The sequence below is a fragment of the Sphaeramia orbicularis genome, chromosome 22, assembly GCF_902148855.1.
Source record: "Sphaeramia orbicularis chromosome 22, fSphaOr1.1, whole genome shotgun sequence".
Classification (NCBI taxonomy): domain Eukaryota; kingdom Metazoa; phylum Chordata; class Actinopteri; order Kurtiformes; family Apogonidae; genus Sphaeramia; species Sphaeramia orbicularis.
In genome coordinates, this window is record NC_043978.1 from 9,264,670 (window position 1) to 9,282,744 (window position 18,075).

Here is an 18,075-nt window from a genome sequence, read left to right on the forward strand (position 1 = left end):
TTTGTTGATTTTTTAAGGTGTTTCCATTATTTTGTCCAACCCCTGTACATGTCATACATAGACTTGTTGTACATAGACTTGTCATACATTGACTTGTCATATATAGACCTGTCGTGTATATATACAGGTCGTACATACTCTTGTCGTATATAAACATATATAGACTTGTCATACATAGACTTGTTGTATATAGACTTGTCATACATAGACTTGTCGTATATAGACTTGTCGTACAAAGACTTTTCATACATAGACTTGTCGTACATAGACTTGTCATATATAGACTTGTCTTATATAGACAGGTCATATATAGACCTGTCATTTATATAGAGGTTGTACATAGGCTTGTCACATACAGACTTGTATATAGACATGTCATACATAGACTTGTCGTACATAGACTTGTCGTACATAGACTTGTCATACATAGACTTGTCGTATATAGGCCTGCCGTACATAGACTTGTCGTATATAGACTTGTTATATATAGACTTGTCGTACATAGACTTGTCATACATAGACTTGTTGTATATAGACCTGTCGTACATAGACTTGTCGTATATAGACTTGTTGTATATAGACTTGTCGTATATAGACCTGCCGTACATAGACTTGTCATACATAGACTTGTCGTACATAGACTTGTCATACATAGACTTGTCATACATAGACTTGTCATGCATAGACTTGTCGTACATAGACTTGTCATACGTAGACTTGTCGTATGTAGACCTGTCATACATAGACTTGTCGTACATAGACTTGTCATACATAGCCTTGTCGTATGTAGACCTGTCGTACATAGACTTGTCATATATAGACTTGTCATACATAGACTTGTCGTACATAGACTTGTCGCACATAGACTTGTCATGCATAGACTTGTCGTACATAGACTTGTCATACGTAGACTTGTTGTATGTAGACCTGTCATACATAGACTTGTCGTACATAGACTTGTCGTACATAGACTTGCCGTACATAGACTTGTCGTACATAGACTTGCCGTACATAGACTTGTTGTATATAGACTTGCCGTACATAGACTTGCCGTACATAGACTTGTTGTATATAGACTTGCCGTACATAGACTTGCCGTACATAGACTTGTCGTACATAGACTTGCCGTACATAGACTTGCCGTACATAGACTTGTCGTACATAGACTTGCCGTACATAGACTTGTCGTACATAGACTTGTCGTACATAGACTTGTCGTACATAGACTTGTTGTATATAGACCTGTCGTACATAGACAGGTCGTACATAGTCTTGTATATAAACATATATAGACCTCTCCTTGTAGTTGAGGTACTTTGGTTGGACTTCCTTTGGCGTCTCTAACTTCCGGGGGACCGGAGCGTGCCTTGCTGACGGGCACGTCGGCGGCGGTTGTTGTTTCCCCAGAGGTGAGGTGATTAATTCCAGGTCTGTGCGGCGGCAGCTGGCGGCGGCTCGTCAGGAGCCTCAAATGCCGCGACGCGACTTTGTTCTGCGAAGAAACAAAGCGTCTCCCGTCGACCGAGCGGTGCGGCAGCGACGCACCGAGCGCGCTCACACAAACAGGAAGCCATCTGCGGATGTGTGCGTCGCCTCCTCGTACTCCCAGATGACGCACACGCTCGCACATCACACAAACGCGGATTTATTGGCAGAGCGTGCGTGCGAGCATTAACATGTGTTTCAACCTCGCTCAAACAGATTCCATCTCGGAAATGAAACAACGGCAGCAGATGAGGCTGTCGCTCTCCGCCGCCGTAACCAGACTGTGATTAAACTTCTATTACCCACAAACAGACAGTTGGACTCTCACTGCTGGGTCACACACGCCTTGCTCTGTGTGTGTGTGTGTGTGTGTGTGTGTATGTGTGTGTGTGTGCGCCTCAGCCGGGAACAGAGGGGATTGTGGGTAGAGACTGAACCGGACGCAGTGAAGCGCTGCTTTTTTAATCTCCGTTTCAGTCTCTGCTTCTCCTTCGGTCTCGGTTACTGCGCTGTGATTGGACGGTTACCGGTCAGATGCTTCTCAAATGTTCACAGGGTTTTCAGTTTAGTTTTACAGTTTTATAAGTGTTTCAGTTTTTCTTTTACTTTGATGGATTGAGTTGTTCTTTAGTTTTTCAGATTATTATGAGGAAACATTTGACTCATAGAAGCTGAAACACCAGTGTTTATTATAGGGTTCAGATTAAAGATCTTCATAAACCAGTGAGTTTGGAAGAAAAACTATGAACCAGGTTTTTGTGTCTTATTAAAGTCATGTTCCAGGTCTGTGTTTTACTGGTTTAATATGAATATGTGCAGTTTTTACTGGAACTGCAACATCTAAATCAGTGTGAGTCTCAATTAATCCACAAAAGTCAAGTTGAGACTTTTCCTCCATCAGATTCATCGACTCCAACTTCTTGGACGTTTCAGATGTGTCTTTATTTTTTGTTCACATTTACAGTGTTAATATAGTCAATAATGATGCAAAATTAAATATCACTTAAACACAAATGAGGTTTATCTTTGGCTAATACCAGGAAAGCCCTGGTACTTTTATTTAACAAAACCCTTTTCAGTTCCTTCAGGGTTTTTTTTAGACCAGTTCAGTCAATGAGTCTGAATGAAATGAGCTGAAAGTGTCAGATGAGCAAACCCGTTTTATATGAGTCTATCAGATGGTTTTCTTTAACTAAAAGACTAAATGCAGATGTTGTCTTTGACTGTGAAGGGGAAGGTCAGGTTGAAATACCTTCTACCTGCTTCTGTCTCCAGGCTTTTATTCTATTCAACTGAGTGGGTTCTTCTGAACGTCAGCGTTTTTGAATGAATGAATCTGAAATACTCACTTCCTTAAACTAGAAAAGCACTTGGAGAGCGCAGACCTCCGCCAAGGCAGATCAGTGTAGAAGAAGTGATGGATGGATGGATGGATGGATGGATGGATGGATAAAAGGAATGCACAACTCCAAAACATTTATCTGTTATTCCATATTTTCATCCCCTTTTTTTTATCATTTTAGTAAAACGGAGTTTGTAACATTTATTAAACCAAGACTTAAATCCATTTCTGTATTAGTTTTTTTTAATATATATATATATTTCTATTTCATAATAATTTGGTTCAATCAGTGTCATTAAATATGAACGAGGGTGTTCATAGTGATTTAACACATTGACTGTATCTATAGTGTTGATGAAAATGGATGAAAATGTGGGATTCATGCATTTATTTATGGTGTAGTTGTGAAGTTAGAGGTGTTTACGTCACATCTACTAAAGACTGAACTGGTAAAAATAACAATAATAATAATAATAATAATAATAATAAAGGTGAAGTTGCTGATCTCAGTTGAATGGCGCCTTCCTCTTCCATCCCAGTGTTGAACTGGTAATAATAACAATAATAATAATAATAATAATAAAGGTGAAGTTGCTGATCTCAGTTGAATGGCGTCTTCCTCTTCCATCCCAGTGTTGAAGGTCGGTATATTCAACACTTCTTTTCTTCTCCTCCAAAGTATCACATTCTCTCCTCCACTTTGGCGGCGTCTCCTCTGTTTATGCCCCCCCCCCCCAACATGGCGTCTCCGTAGCATATTAACAGACCTATCAGTGCTGGCGTCGGCATCTGCTGCTCTGACACAAATTGGGAATTAACTGGAATTGATGTCCTGCTCGTCGCCTCTGAACTGTCCTGGCCTTATGAAGAATTTATGACGCACACGCACACACACACACACGCTGCAGAAAATAAAGAGGTAGTAAATTAGCTTTTGTCTTGGTTGTTGTGGATTTTGGCAGCGCTGTCGTTTTATGCAGTTGTTCAAGGTCAAACTGTCAAAGTGTGAGAACGGGGCGAATAGATGAACGAATAAACGGACAGAAGCAGGATTAGGATGAAATCTGTCCATAAAAACCAGGTTCAGGCAGAGCAGAGTCCGTCTGTTTGGGTTTTATCTGAGAAAACAGGAAGAAGCTGAAGTCGTTTGTGACGTTTTCATTCAGATGAAATAATGTCGAGAAGATTCCAGAGGTTTGGCACAGACTGTGGCTGCTGTAGGTCAGAGGACGTACGACTGGAATCACATCTGTGGACTTTAACGGTGTTTGAACGCAAAGAATCAGGATCAATCACCAGATCTGAGTTTGCTGTTGCTCTGGACTCACAGTATGTCCTGACTTTAACCTGAAAACCCAATTAGTTGGATTTTTTTGTCTTTATCTCACCAGTACGGAAGAGGATTAGGGCCATTGGGAAAAAATAAATAAATAAATAAGTTTAAATTATTATTCTGAGGAAAAAGTCAAAATTCTGACTTTAATCTTGAAATTCTGACTGTTTTAATTTTTTATATTTTTGTACTGAGATGAAAGTCAGAATTCTGAGAAAAAAAGTCTGAATTCTGACTTTTTAAAATATTTGTATTATTATTATTATTATTATTATTATTATTATTATTATTATTATTATTATTGTATTGATATGAAAGTCAGAATTGTAAGAAAAAAAAGTATGAAATCTGACTTTTTAAAAATATTTTTTTATTGTACTGAAATGAAAGTCAGAATTCTGAAAAAAATGTCTGAATTCTGACTTTATATATATATATATATATATATATATATATATATATATATATATATATATATATATATATATATATATATGTATACATATTATCATTGTACTGAGATGAAAGTCAGAATTCTGAGAAAAAAAGTCTGAATTCTGACTTTTTAAATTTTTTTGTATTATTATTATTGTACTGAGATGGAAGTCAGAATTCTGAAAAAAAAAAAAAAAAGTCTGAATTCTGACTTTTTTGTTTTATTTTTAAAAATTTTTGTACTGAGATGGAAGTCAGGATTTGGAGGGAAAAAAAGTCTGAATTATTGCTTTTTAATTTTTTTTTTTTTATTATTATTGTACTGAGATGGAAGTCAGAATTCTGAAAAAAAAAGTCTGAATTCTGACTTTTTTTATTTTATTTTTGTAATTTTTGTACTGAGATGGAAGTCAGAATTCTGAGAAAAAAAGTCTGAATTCTGACTTTTTAAAATATTTGTATTACTATTATTATTATTATTATTATTATTATTATTATTATTATTATTATTATTATTATTGTATTGATATGAAAGTCAGAATTGTAAGAAAAAAAAAGGATGAAATCTGACTTTTTAAAAATATATATATTTTTTATCATTGCACTGAGATGAAAGTCAGAATTCTGAGAAAAAAAGTCTGAACTCTGACTTTTTTTAAATATTTTTTTATTGTACTGAAATGAAAGTCAGAATTCTGAAAAAAATGTCTGAATTCTGACTTTTTTAAATATATATATATGTACATATATATATATATATATATATATATATATATATATATATATATATATATATATATATATATATTATCATTGTACTGAGATGAAAGTCAGAATTCTGAGAAAAAAAGTCTGAATTCTGACTTTTCAAAATTTTTTGTATTATTATTATTGTACTGAGATGGAAGTCAGAATTCTGAAAAAAAAAAAAGTCTGAATTCTGACTTTTTTGTTTTATTTTTAAAAATTTTTGTACTGAGATGGAAGTCAGAATTCGGAGGGAAAAAAGTCTGAATTATTGCTTTTTAATTTTTTTTTTTTTATTATTATTGTACTGAGATGGAAGTCAGAATTCTGAAAAAAAAGTCTGAATTCTGACTTTTTTTATTTTATTTTTTTAATTTTTGTACTGAGATGGAAGTCAGAATTCTGAAAAAAAAAAAAAAAAAAGTCTGAATTCTGACTTTTTTGTTTTATTTTTAAAAATTTTTGTACTGAGATGGAAGTCAGGATTTGGAGGGAAAAAAAGTCTGAATTATTGCTTTTTAATTTTTTTTTTTTATTATTATTGTACTGAGATGGAAGTCAGAATTCTGAAAAAAAAGTCTGAATTCTGACTTTTTTTATTTTATTTTTGTAATTTTTGTACTGAGATGGAAGTCAGAATTCTGAGAAAAAAAGTCTGAATTCTGACTTTTTAAAATATGTTTTTATTTTACTGAGATGAAAGTCAGAATTCTGAGAAAAAAAGTCTGAATTCTGACGTTTTTTCTCAGAATTCTGACTTTATTACATTTTTTTTATTATTGTTCTGACATTAAAGGTTGTTAAATCTAAGGGTTTCCTGTATTTAATCCTCTGATCACATAGATGTTCATAAACCTGTAGAAACCACACGATCAAATGTCTTTTAGAAGCGGTCGTTTGTTCAACTCCGCCTCCCGCAGCTATCGGAAAAAAGTTCACACAAATAAATGATGTTTTTGCGTCTACTTTGTGTTCTTTAAACGACATCCTCTCAAACGCTCGCCGCCGTCGTCCATCCGTCCACCTCCCTCTGACGGACTGGTAATCGTCGCCTCCTTCCTCTGAATACAAAGCTACCTGCCCATTTGAGCGGTCAGGGGGTCCGTTTACCGTCCCCTCCGTCGTCTAATGGGCCGCTTTTACCTGCCTCCGTTCAGCCCAAGGACTGTTTCCACTCAGGAGGCAGAGCGTGCACAAACCCGCCGCTCAACGCTGCTTTGTATGAACGCATACATATGCAAATGAGCGGACGGGACCCATGCAGGGCGCCATAAGCGGCGGCGGCGGAAGTTTCCCTCGTCATTACCGCCGCTTGTTAAAATGGGAACAAAGACAGAAAACAGCATCTGATCCTGAGAAATCTGACAAAACAGGCCGAGGTCCACCCTGAGGACGACAAGACGGAGTAAAGGGATGTTTATGAGGACGGAAAATACAAGGAACGAACAAAGATGAGTCTGATAGAAGAAAAAAAAACAAATACTGAAACAAAAACAAGTGTTTGAGTAGGTCTAATATGTGTCCAAAAGTATGTAGACGCATTGAGTCCAGGTGTTTATTTTCTAACAAAACAATAGTGACTAATGTCAGAATATAGTTTTATATTATGGGATAAACATCACTGCACTGGTTAGTTTGGGTTCAGTTATTACCTTTGTTTCTAAAATGACTCACAGATGGTTTGGACTGAATTTATATCAACATCCATGACTCTGATTTTAAAGGTGGGGTCTGAGATCTTAGAAAAACGGTTTGAGCAGCTACATTTTGAAAATACTCAGTTCAAAAGTCCAAACCCCTTTCTTCAGACGTCCCTCCGAAGCCACGCCTCCAGAGCGCTGGCACGTGCAATGCTTGTTCACGAGCGCTGCACAGCAACAATTCACCAGCTGAGGCTAAGGCCCCCCAGCCCCAGCTCCTGCTCCGACCCCGGCTGAGGCTCCGTCTCCGACGCCGGCTACAGCCCTGGCCCCGGCCCTGGCCCCGGCCCTGCCCCAGCTCAGGCCCCAGCTCTGGCTCTGTTCCCGGCTCCAGCCCCGTACAGCCCCGCCTGAGGCTCCGGCTCTTAGATCCATGCATACCTCATCCAATCTCCTCCAGCCCCCCCGCTCTTCCAGAACAGCCCCAGTTTAGACCTATGTGACTAACGGTACATTTACTACTGATTTATGTTAGTGACTAAACAGTTTACCGGTGAACTTTGCATCCTAATATAACTAATATAGCTAATATGGCTAATATAGCTAATATGGCTACTATAACTAATATAGCTAATATAACTGATATAGCTAATATAGCTAATATAAGTAATATAACTAATATAACTAATATAGCTAATATAAGTAATATAGCTAATATAAGTAATATAACTAATATAGCCAATATAACTAATATAATTAATATAGCTAATATAACTAATATAGCTAATATAGCCAGTATAACTAATATAGCTAATATAGCTAATATAACTAATATAGCTAATATAGCCAGTATAACTAATATAGTTAATATAACTAATATAGCTAATATAATCAATATAGCTAATATAGCTAATAAAACTAATATAGCTACTATAACTAATATAGTTAATATAGCTAATATAACTAATATAGTTAATATAGCCAGTATAACTAATATAGCTAATATAAGTAATATATCCTAGCTCTGTCTCTGTCTTTGTTTCCTGTTCAAGTGCTTCAAACCTCTGAGAACGCACAATTCATGCTTGAAGAGGGTTATGAACAGAGGGGGGGAGGGACAAATGGTAGCTGAGTTTGACAGACATATCACCATTCAATCATTTCGAGTGGGCGTTCAAAATGATTGGATGGCGTTTTTTCAGTCCTGTCCGTTCCACAGGTGACTCAGTTTTTTTATTTTTGTGTTAGAGCATTTAATTAATTGCTTGTAATCAGGGTGTGAAGGGGATTTTAAGCAATATAGTAAAAAATGCTCCAGGAAAACATCTCGGACCCCACCTATAAATGTTCTACCAAACAAACATTCCAGACTAGAATAAACAATAAACAGCGGCCTGATAATCAATAAACCGACATCGGCACCAACAGGAACAAACGCTGTGATTATTGTTACATCTTTAACAGTAACGGTGACATAAATGACATCAGATTAATGTCGGCGCTGTCCGTTCGGATCCTCACCGTCCTCCTCATCGATCCCGGCGTTTCTGCGCCTCAGTGATTAATGACTCTGTACATATTGACTGACGCACTGCTTCGCATGATGGGATATCGACACGGCTCACCTACTCCATTTTGTCTCCTTACAGAAAATCCTGTCGGAGCATTCGGGGCCCGGTCCATCCCGGCGGAACCGGTCGGCCGACGCCCTGCGGGTGGGCGTCACCACGGAGACGTCCCGCTCGGCACTGTCTCCGCTGACCAACTCTCTCCTGGAGCAGCTGGAGGCTCGCATCAAAGAGCTGAAGGCCTGGCTGAGGGACACCGAGCTGCTGATCTTCAACTCCTGCCTCCGACAGGACAAGGACGCCACGGCCCAGCTGGGCAGCTTCAAGGTAACACGCATTTATGGAAAACACGCATTTATGGAAAACACGCATTTACGGAAAACACGCATTTACGGAAACAAGCACCACGCATTTACAGAAAGACACATGACTCCTTTACCGAAACATGCACCACACATTTAAGAAAAAAACACATGACACAATTACACACAGACGCACCACACCTTTACAAAGTTCTTCTATTCCTGGTCTGTAGTTCTGTGTTATTTAGTTCTTTTCCTGGTCTATTGTTCTGTGTGTTCTAGTTCTTTTCCTGGTCTGCAGTTCTATGCGCTCTAGTTCTTTGTTTCCTCATCTGTAGTTCTATGTGTTCTAGTTCTTGTCCTGGTCTGTAGTTCTATGTGTTCTAGTTCTGTTCCTGGTCTGTAGTTCTATGTGTTCGAGTTCTTCTTTTCCTGGTCTGTAGTTCTATGTGTTCTAGTTCTTTGTTTCCTGGTCTGTAGTTCTATGTGTTCTAGTTCTTCTTTTCCTGGTCTGTAGTTCTATGTATTCTAGTTCTTCTTTTCCTAGTCTGTAGTTCTATGTGTTCTAGTTCTTCGTTTCTGGGTCTGTAGTTTTATGCGTTCTAGTTCTTTTCCTGGTCTGTAGTTCTATGTGTTCTAGTTCTTCTTTTCCTGGTCTGTAGTTCAATGTGTTCTAGTTCTTTTCCTGGTCTGTAGTTCTATGTGTTCTAGTTCTTTGTTTCCTGGTCGGTAGTTCTATATGTTCTAGTTCTTTTCCTGGTCTGTAGTTGTGTGTGTTCTAGTTCTTTTCCTGGTCTGTAGTTCTATGTGTTCTTGTTCTTCGTTTCCTGGTCTGTAGTTCTATGTGTTCTAGTTCTTTTCCTGGTCTGTAGTTCTATGTGTTCTTGTTCTTCATTTCCTGGTCTGTAGTTCTATGCGTTCTAATTCTTTGTTTCCTGGTCTGTCGTTCTATGCGTTCTAGTTCTTTGTTTCCTGGTCTGTAGTTCTATATGTTCTAGTTCTTTGTTTCCTGGTCTGTAGTTCTATGTGTTCTAGTTCTTTTCCTGGTCTGTAGTTCTGTGCGTCCTAGTTCTTTGTTTCCTGGTTTGTAGTTCTATATGTTCTAGTTCTTTTTTTCCTGGTCAGTAGTTCTATTTGTTCTAGTTCTTCTTTTCCTGGTCTGTAGTTCTATGCATTATAGTTCTTTTCCTGGTCTGTAGTTCTATGTGTTCTCATTCTTTGTTTCCAGGTCTGTAGTTCCATGTGTTCTCATTCTTCATTTCCTGGTCTGTAGTTCTATGCGTTATAGTTCTTTTTTTCCTGGTCTGTAGTTCTATATGTTCTAGTTCTTTGTTTCCTGGTCTGTAGTTCTATGCGTTCTAGTTCTTTGTTTCCTGGTCTGTAGTTCTATATGTTCTAGTTCTTTGTTTCCTGGTCTGTAGTTCTATATGTTCTAGTTCTTTGTTTCCTGGTCCGTAGTTCTATATGCTCTAGTTCTTTTTTTCCTGGTCTGTTGTTCTATATGTTCTAGTTCTTTGTTTCTTGGTTTGTAGTTCTATATGTTCTAGTTCTTTGTTTCCTGGTCTGTAGTTCTATATGTTCTAGTTCTTTGTTTCCTGGTCCGTAGTTCTATATGTTCTAGTTCTTTTTTTCCTGGTCTGTAGTTCTATATGTTCTAGTTCTTTGTTTCCTGGTCTGTAGTTCTATGTGTTCTAGTTCTTTGTTTCCTGGTCCGTAGTTCTATATATTCTAGTTCTTTTTTCCTGGTCAGTAGTTCTATTTGTTCTAGTTCTTCTTTTCCTGGTCTGTAGTTCTATGCGTTATAGTTCTTTTCCTGGTCTGTAGTTCTATGCGTTATAGTTCTTTTCCTGGTCTGTAGTTCTATGTGTTCTCATTCTTTGTTTCCAGGTCTGTAGTTCCATGTGTTCTCATTCTTCATTTCCTGGTCTGTAGTTCTATGCGTTATAGTTCTTTTTTTCCTGGTCTGTAGTTCTATATGTTCTAGTTCTTTGTTTCCTGGTCTGTAGTTCTATGCGTTCTAGTTCTTTGTTTCCTGGTCTGTAGTTCTATATGTTCTAGTTCTTTGTTTCCTGGTCTGTAGTTCTATATGTTCTAGTTCTTTGTTTCCTGGTCCGTAGTTCTATATGCTCTAGTTCTTTTTTTCCTGGTCTGTTGTTCTATATGTTCTAGTTCTTTGTTTCTTGGTTTGTAGTTCTATATGTTCTAGTTCTTTGTTTCCTGGTCTGTAGTTCTATATGTTCTAGTTCTTTGTTTCCTGGTCCGTAGTTCTATATGTTCTAGTTCTTTTTTTCCTGGTCTGTAGTTCTATATGTTCTAGTTCTTTGTTTCCTGGTCTGTAGTTCTATGTGTTCTAGTTCTTTGTTTCCTGGTCCGTAGTTCTATATATTCTAGTTCTTTTTTTCCTGGTCAGTAGTTCTATTTGTTCTAGTTCTTCTTTTCCTGGTCTGTAGTTCTATGCGTTATAGTTCTTTTCCTGGTCTGTAGTTCTATGCGTTATAGTTCTTTTCCTGGTCTGTAGTTCTATGTGTTCTCATTCTTCATTTCCTGGTCTGTAGTTCTATGCGTTCTAGTTCTTTGTTTCCTGGTCTGTAGTTCTATATGTTCTAGTTCTTTGTTTCCTGGTCTGTAGTTCTATGCGTTCTAGTTCTTTGTTTCCTGGTCTGTAGTTCTGTATGTTCTAGTTCTTTGTTTCCTGGTCTGTAGTTCTATATGTTCTAGTTCTTTGTTTCCTGGTCCGTAGTTCTATATGTTCTAGTTCTTTTTTTCCTGGTCTGTAGTTCTATATGTTCTAGTTCTTTGTTTCTTGGTCTGTAGTTCTATATGTTCTAGTTCTTTGTTTCCTGGTCTGTAGTTCTATGTGTTCTAGTTCTTTGTTTCCTGGTCTGTAGTTCTATATATTCTAGTTCTTTTTTTCCTGGTCTGTAGTTCTATATGTTCTAGTTCTTTGTTTCCTGTCTGTAGTCCTATGTGTTCTAGTTCTTTGTTTCCTGGTCTGTAGTTCTATATGTTCTAGTTCTTTGTTTCCTGGTCTGTAGTTCTATGTGTTCTAGTTCTTTGTTTCCTGGTCTGTAGTTCTATGTGTTCTAGTTCTTTGTTTCCTGGTCTGTAGTTCTATATGTTCTAGTTCTTTGTTTCCTGTCTGTAGTCCTATGTGTTCTAGTTCTTTGTTTCCTGGTCTGTAGTTCTATGTGTTCTAGTTCTTTGTTTCCTGGTCTGTAGTTCTATGTGTTCTAGTTCTTTGTTTCCTGGTCTGTAGTTCTATATGTTCTAGTTCTTTGTTTCCTGTCTGTAGTCCTATGTGTTCTAGTTCTTTGTTTCCTGGTCTGTAGTTCTATATGTTCTAGTTCTTTGTTTCCTGTCTGTAGTCCTATGTGTTCTAGTTCTTTGTTTCCTGGTCTGTAGTTCTATATGTTCTAGTTCTTTGTTTCCTGCTCTGTAGTTCTATGTGTTCTAGTTCTTTGTTTCCTGCTCTGTAGTTCTATGTGTTCTAGTTCTTTGTTTCCTGCTCTGTAGTTCTATGTGTTCTAGTTCTTCGTTTCCTTTGGTGTGAATGTGTCGATGCTAAACCCACTCAAACGTACTGAACCCGCTCGTCGTGTGCGTTTCCGTTCGGCGTCTTGTGAACTTTTCTTCTCTAACTTGAACTGTTTGTAAATTCGGTACCAGAGCGTCGTCCAATCAGCCGTTGTTGTGTGTGTGTGTGTGTGTGTGTGTGTGTGTGTGTTATTTGTGCGTTCGCCGTTCCCTTGTCTTAATGAGGGCAGATGAAAACCACCGTGGATGTATAGAGGAAACAGCAGTTAGCCTTAAAGCGGCGGGACGCTAACAGGATATTAATCAGCCTCTGTCACACAGCGAACAGCTAGCTGCGCTGATTAGCCTAGCCCTGCCGTGTGACTGACAACCACACACACACACACACACACACACACACACAGGTCCATTAACTCATGTATGTATGTATAAGAACCACATTTCCATCTACAGTTCAAACACAGATATTCAGACATTTGTAAAAACAAAAACAACACATGAACGCATCCAACAATTTATTTAAAAAAGTTCCAGCCGTCCTCTTTTATCTCAGGTCGGGTTCTTTCTATTGGTCTACAACACATTAGGGTAGAGGTCTGTCGTTGGCTGAAGGGGAGGGGTGGAAGTGGGCGGGGCTTAAAGCAGCAGAGTGCAGTCGGTGAGAGAGACACGGAAGACTTTTGTGACTTTTAGCAGTGTTTTATTGAGGTTTTACTGGTGAATTTATGTAAATAATTGTAAATAATAGTGATAGTGCTGTTTTGGAGTGTTCTACTAGTGGGTTTTAACGTGTTTTTGTCAAGTTTCGCTCCTTTTTTTGCCGTTTTCCACAGTTGTTTTTCTGTATTTTTGTGGTTCGTACAGTTCATTGATAGTTGTGTTTTATCTGTAAATATAAAGCATCATTTAATTCAAAGCATTTATTTCATATAATCATAACCTGTATTTAAACTTGGAGATGTATCGAGGAAGCAACCTTATTATTCATTTTGTTGATTTTTTTGTTGATTTTTGTTGATTTTGTTGATTATTTTGTCCATTTTTATTCATTCTGTAGATTGATAGTGCTGTTTTGGAGTGTTCTACTAGTGGGTTTTAACGTGTTTTTGTCAAGTTTCGCTCTTTTTTTTTTTTTGCCGTTCTCCGCAGTTGTTTTTCTGTATTTTTGTGGTTCGTACATTGATAGTTGTGTTTTATCTGTAGATAAAAAGCATAATTTAATTCAAAGCGTTTATTTCATATAATCATAACGTGTATTTAAACTCAGAGATATATCGAGGACACAACCTTATTATTCATTTTGATTTTTTTGTTGATTATTTTGTCCATTTTTATTCATTCTGTAGATTGATAGTGCGGTTTTGGAGTGTTCTACTAGTGGGTTTTAACGTGTTTTTGTCAAGTTTCGCTCTTTTTTTTTTGCCGTTTTCCGCAGTTGTTTTTCTGTATTTTTTCGGTTTGTACCGTTCATTTATAGTTGTGTTTTATCTGTAAATATAAAGCATCATTTAATTCAAAGCATTTATTTCATATAATCATAACCTGTATTTAAACTCAGAGATATATCGAGGACACAACCTTATTATTCATTTTGTGTATTTTTGTTGATTTTGTTCATTATTTTGTCTATTTTCATTCATTTTGTAGATTTTTTTGGTTAATTTTTTCATCCCAGGGGCCAGATTGAACCCTTTGGCGGGCTGGATTTGGCCCCCGGGCCGCATGTTTGACACCTGTGATTTAGACGTTCATAAGTATGTGAGGGAATCTTATCTCACATATAAACACAATGTAAAAACAAAACCAGAGCAGCAGACGCATGTATTTATGTATTTGTGCATTTTTTTTGTCTTTATAAAAGGAAATATTCTACATATAATGTTGAAGTTGAAAGGAGTCGTTGATAAAAGATGAAATAAACGTGTGTGTAATCCAGCGGAACGTGACCCTCCTCCTGCTTCGTCTTCTTCTGTTTCCAGCCGATTAGACTCTTCACAGCAGGTGGAAACACTTTATGTTCGTCACAAAAACTCCGTTCTGATGAAACGCTTTGGGACAAATAAACACACGCGTCTTATCGCATCATGTGATTTAACGTCCATGGAAACGGCGACGTTTTGGTGGAACTCCCGTTAATGACCATCGAGCGCCGCCGTCAACGCCCGAACGCTGACCGGACTCCTGACGTCACCCGGCGTCTGCGGTCGGATTCATGAACGCGAACACAAAGCGGTGTTTGTGCGAAGACTGCGAAGTCGTCACTGTTGATCCTCGTCAGGGTTCGCAGTGGGACGCCGTCGATTCCAGGCAGAGCGAGGACGCCGCCGCCAAATGAAGATTGGAAATATCGATAGGAGTCATTTGTATGGAGAGAGAGAAGAGGAGGTTAAACGGGGGGTGGGGGGGTGGGGGCGTCTGCTCCATTTTTAGCGATCATTTGTCTGTTTTTGGCGATCGGATCATAAATGGGTTCGATCTGAGCGCTGCAGCGGACGACTGTACGGACGGATGAGAAAAGCAGCAGGGGACGGACAGGGTCACCACGGCGACCATGCACACACACACACACACACATACACAACTATATACAGCCGTACACAACTACACACAGACGTACACAACTATACACAGACACACAGACGTACACAACTATACACAGACACACAGACGTACACAACTATACACAGACACACAGACGTACACAACTATACACAGACACACAGACGTACACAACTATACACAGACACACAGACGTACACAACTATACACAGACACACAGACTTACACAACTATACACAGACACACAGATGTACACAACTATACACAGACACACAGATGTACACAACTATACACAGACACACAGATGTACACAACTATACACAACCATACATAGACAAACACAACTATACACAACTACACAACTATACACAACTACACACAGATGCACACAACTACACACAAACACACAACTATACACAACTACACAGTTCTACACAACTACACAGCTATACACAACTACACATCTATACACAGACACACAACTACACACAACTACACAACTGCACACAACTATACACAGACACACAACTATACACAGAAACACCACTATACACAACTACACAACTATACACAGACGCACAACTATGCACAGAAACACAACTATACACAGACACACAACTATACACGACTACACAACTATATACAGACGCACAACTATACACAGACACACAACTTTACACAGACACACAACTATGCACAGACGCACAACTATACACAACTACACAACTATACGCAGATGCACACAACTATACACAGACACACAACTACACACAACTACACAACTGCACACAGCTATGCACAACTACACACAACCACACACAGATGCGCAACTACACAATCGCACACAACTATACACAACTACACAACCACACACAACTATACACTACTACACAACTATACAGCACTACAGACGCACAGCTATACACAACTACACACAACTACATAATTATACACAACTGCACACAGACGCACAACTATACACAACTACACACAACTACATAACTATACACAACTATACACAACTACACAGCCACACACAACTACACACAACTACACAACTATACACAACTACACACAACTACAGAACTACACACAGATGCACAACCACACACAGACACACAACATGTTAGTTTGATTGTTTGAATTCTGATCCATCCACTAAATCCATCCTATAATAAACAGTGTTACATACTCATGTACCCCGTCACTAGACTCCGCACACATTGGCTGTTGTGTGGAATGTGGGCGTGGCCGGTCAGAGTTAAACGTCGTCCGTCTTTGTCTTCCGTTGCGTTTCCTTGGAGTTGAACCTGGATGTTAATTGAATTACGGTTCCCGGTGGACGTGGACCAGCCGGTCCCCCGTTCGGCCCCGGGCCCCCGATGACTCCCTGTTGTAGAGGAGACGCTCAGGGCGACCAAGAATTAATGGAGTCAAGCCCCCCCCCCCCCCCGACGACACACACACACAGCTGATTAGGATTTCACACAGACGCTGATTTAAGGACAAACGGAGCCTCCTGGGGTTTGAAATAGAGTATTTTATGAGTGAATTAGTGAAAAAAAACCACAGATGTGACACTTTTACTCAGACAACGGTGACACATTCAGTATTAAATACACACATCCAAATATCCTTGGACACTTCTAAAGGTCATAAACCCTTATTTTACTCACTAAATGTTTCCAGTTGGTGAAAGGGCTTCGTCATCTTCACTGTCATCTTCGTCTTCATTAGTAATTTCTTCAAACATTGTCTTCTCCTAAACTACTGGACACATTCATTTCATATTTTATCTGTATCATCTTTGGAACAATGTTGATAAAGTTTGTTCACAGTTTAGAGAAATTTTCGTTCTTGAATTTTTTGACGAATTTGTTAATTATTACAAATTTGCCTTTACTAATGATTGTTTTGTTAATTATTTTGTGGATTTTTTTTTGTTAATTTTTGTTAATAATTTTTGATTTTTTTGTTAATTTTGTTGATTTTTGTTCCTTTTGTTAATTTTTTTTTTCATTTTGTTGAGTATTTTGTTCATTTGTGGATTTTTTTTGGTCATTTTTGTTCATTTTGTAGATTTTTTTTTTTTTCATTTTGTTGATTTTGGGTTCATTTTGTTGATTTATTTGTTCATTTTTGTTCATTTTGTCAATTTTCTTTCTCCATTTTTCTGATTATTGTTTATTTTTGTTCATTTTGTAGATCTTTTTGTTCATTTTTTTTTCATTTTGTTGATAATTTTGTTGATTTTTTGTTCATTTTGATGATTTTTTTGGTGGATTTTTTTTCATTTTGTTAATTATTTTTGTTCATTTGTTGATTGTTTTGTTCATTTTTGTCCTTTTTGTACATTTTTTGTTCATTTTTATTCATTTTGTTGATATTATTGATTATTTTGTTCATTTTTGTCCATTTTTGTTTTTATAAATATTCTAAATGTTCCTTTCCTTCTACTGGTCCATCTGTTGATGGTTTAGAACATGTAAATGGTTCCAGATATCAGTCTAGTTCCTATTGATCACTGATAGAAGTCACATATGGACTGTGATTGGATGAGTTGAGTTCTCCTCCAGTGAAAGTCCCGCCCACTTCTATATTTAGACTGATGTGCATCCAGACCACAGGACTGGAACATAGAACAGAACCTGACGACCTCACACATTCAGCTGGTTCTGATCCACATAGAACAGATGCTGACGGACAGTGACACTGGTTCTGTTTTTGTGAATACATCCTCTGCCTCGTCTTCTTCGTGTCTGATTTAAAAAAAAAAAAAAAAACATCCGAAGCTTCAAAAACAAATCCACTTCCTTCCTTTTCACCATGTGATCCAGGTGTCGTCGTGGTTATTAGAAAATGGGATTTTCTGTATGAATGTAATTCCAGTGAGACGGGGTTTCAGAGGATTAATGAAATCCAGCGGCAGGTCATGTCTTAGGCCAGCAGGTGAGGTGGGCGGAGCTATGAATGTGGGGGGCGGGGGTGGGGAGGGGGTTCAAACCACAGGAAGAAGAAGAAGAAGAAGAAGAAGAGGATGATGTGTGTTGGGAGTGATGGAGGAGAGCTGGAGGGCAAAGAGCAGGATTGGACGGGTTTATGGGGAGGGGGGGGCGATGGGATGGAGATG

At 38.1% G+C, this 18,075-nt stretch overlaps 1 protein-coding gene across 1 annotated transcript in view; it reads left to right on the plus strand.

Annotated features, from left to right (window-relative positions):
* The first annotated feature begins 1,471 nt into the window (after window positions 1–1,471).
* The window catches only part of LOC115413914 (A-kinase anchor protein 6-like), a 58,548-nt gene continuing 41,944 nt past the window's right edge, over window positions 1,472–18,075 (plus strand). The window contains exons 1-3 of the mRNA XM_030127057.1: window positions 1,472–1,658; window positions 7,208–7,380; window positions 8,632–8,877. Coding sequence (XP_029982917.1) covers window positions 1,472–1,658; window positions 7,208–7,380; window positions 8,632–8,877 — 606 coding nt within the window. The remainder of the gene's footprint in view (window positions 1,659–7,207; window positions 7,381–8,631; window positions 8,878–18,075) is intronic.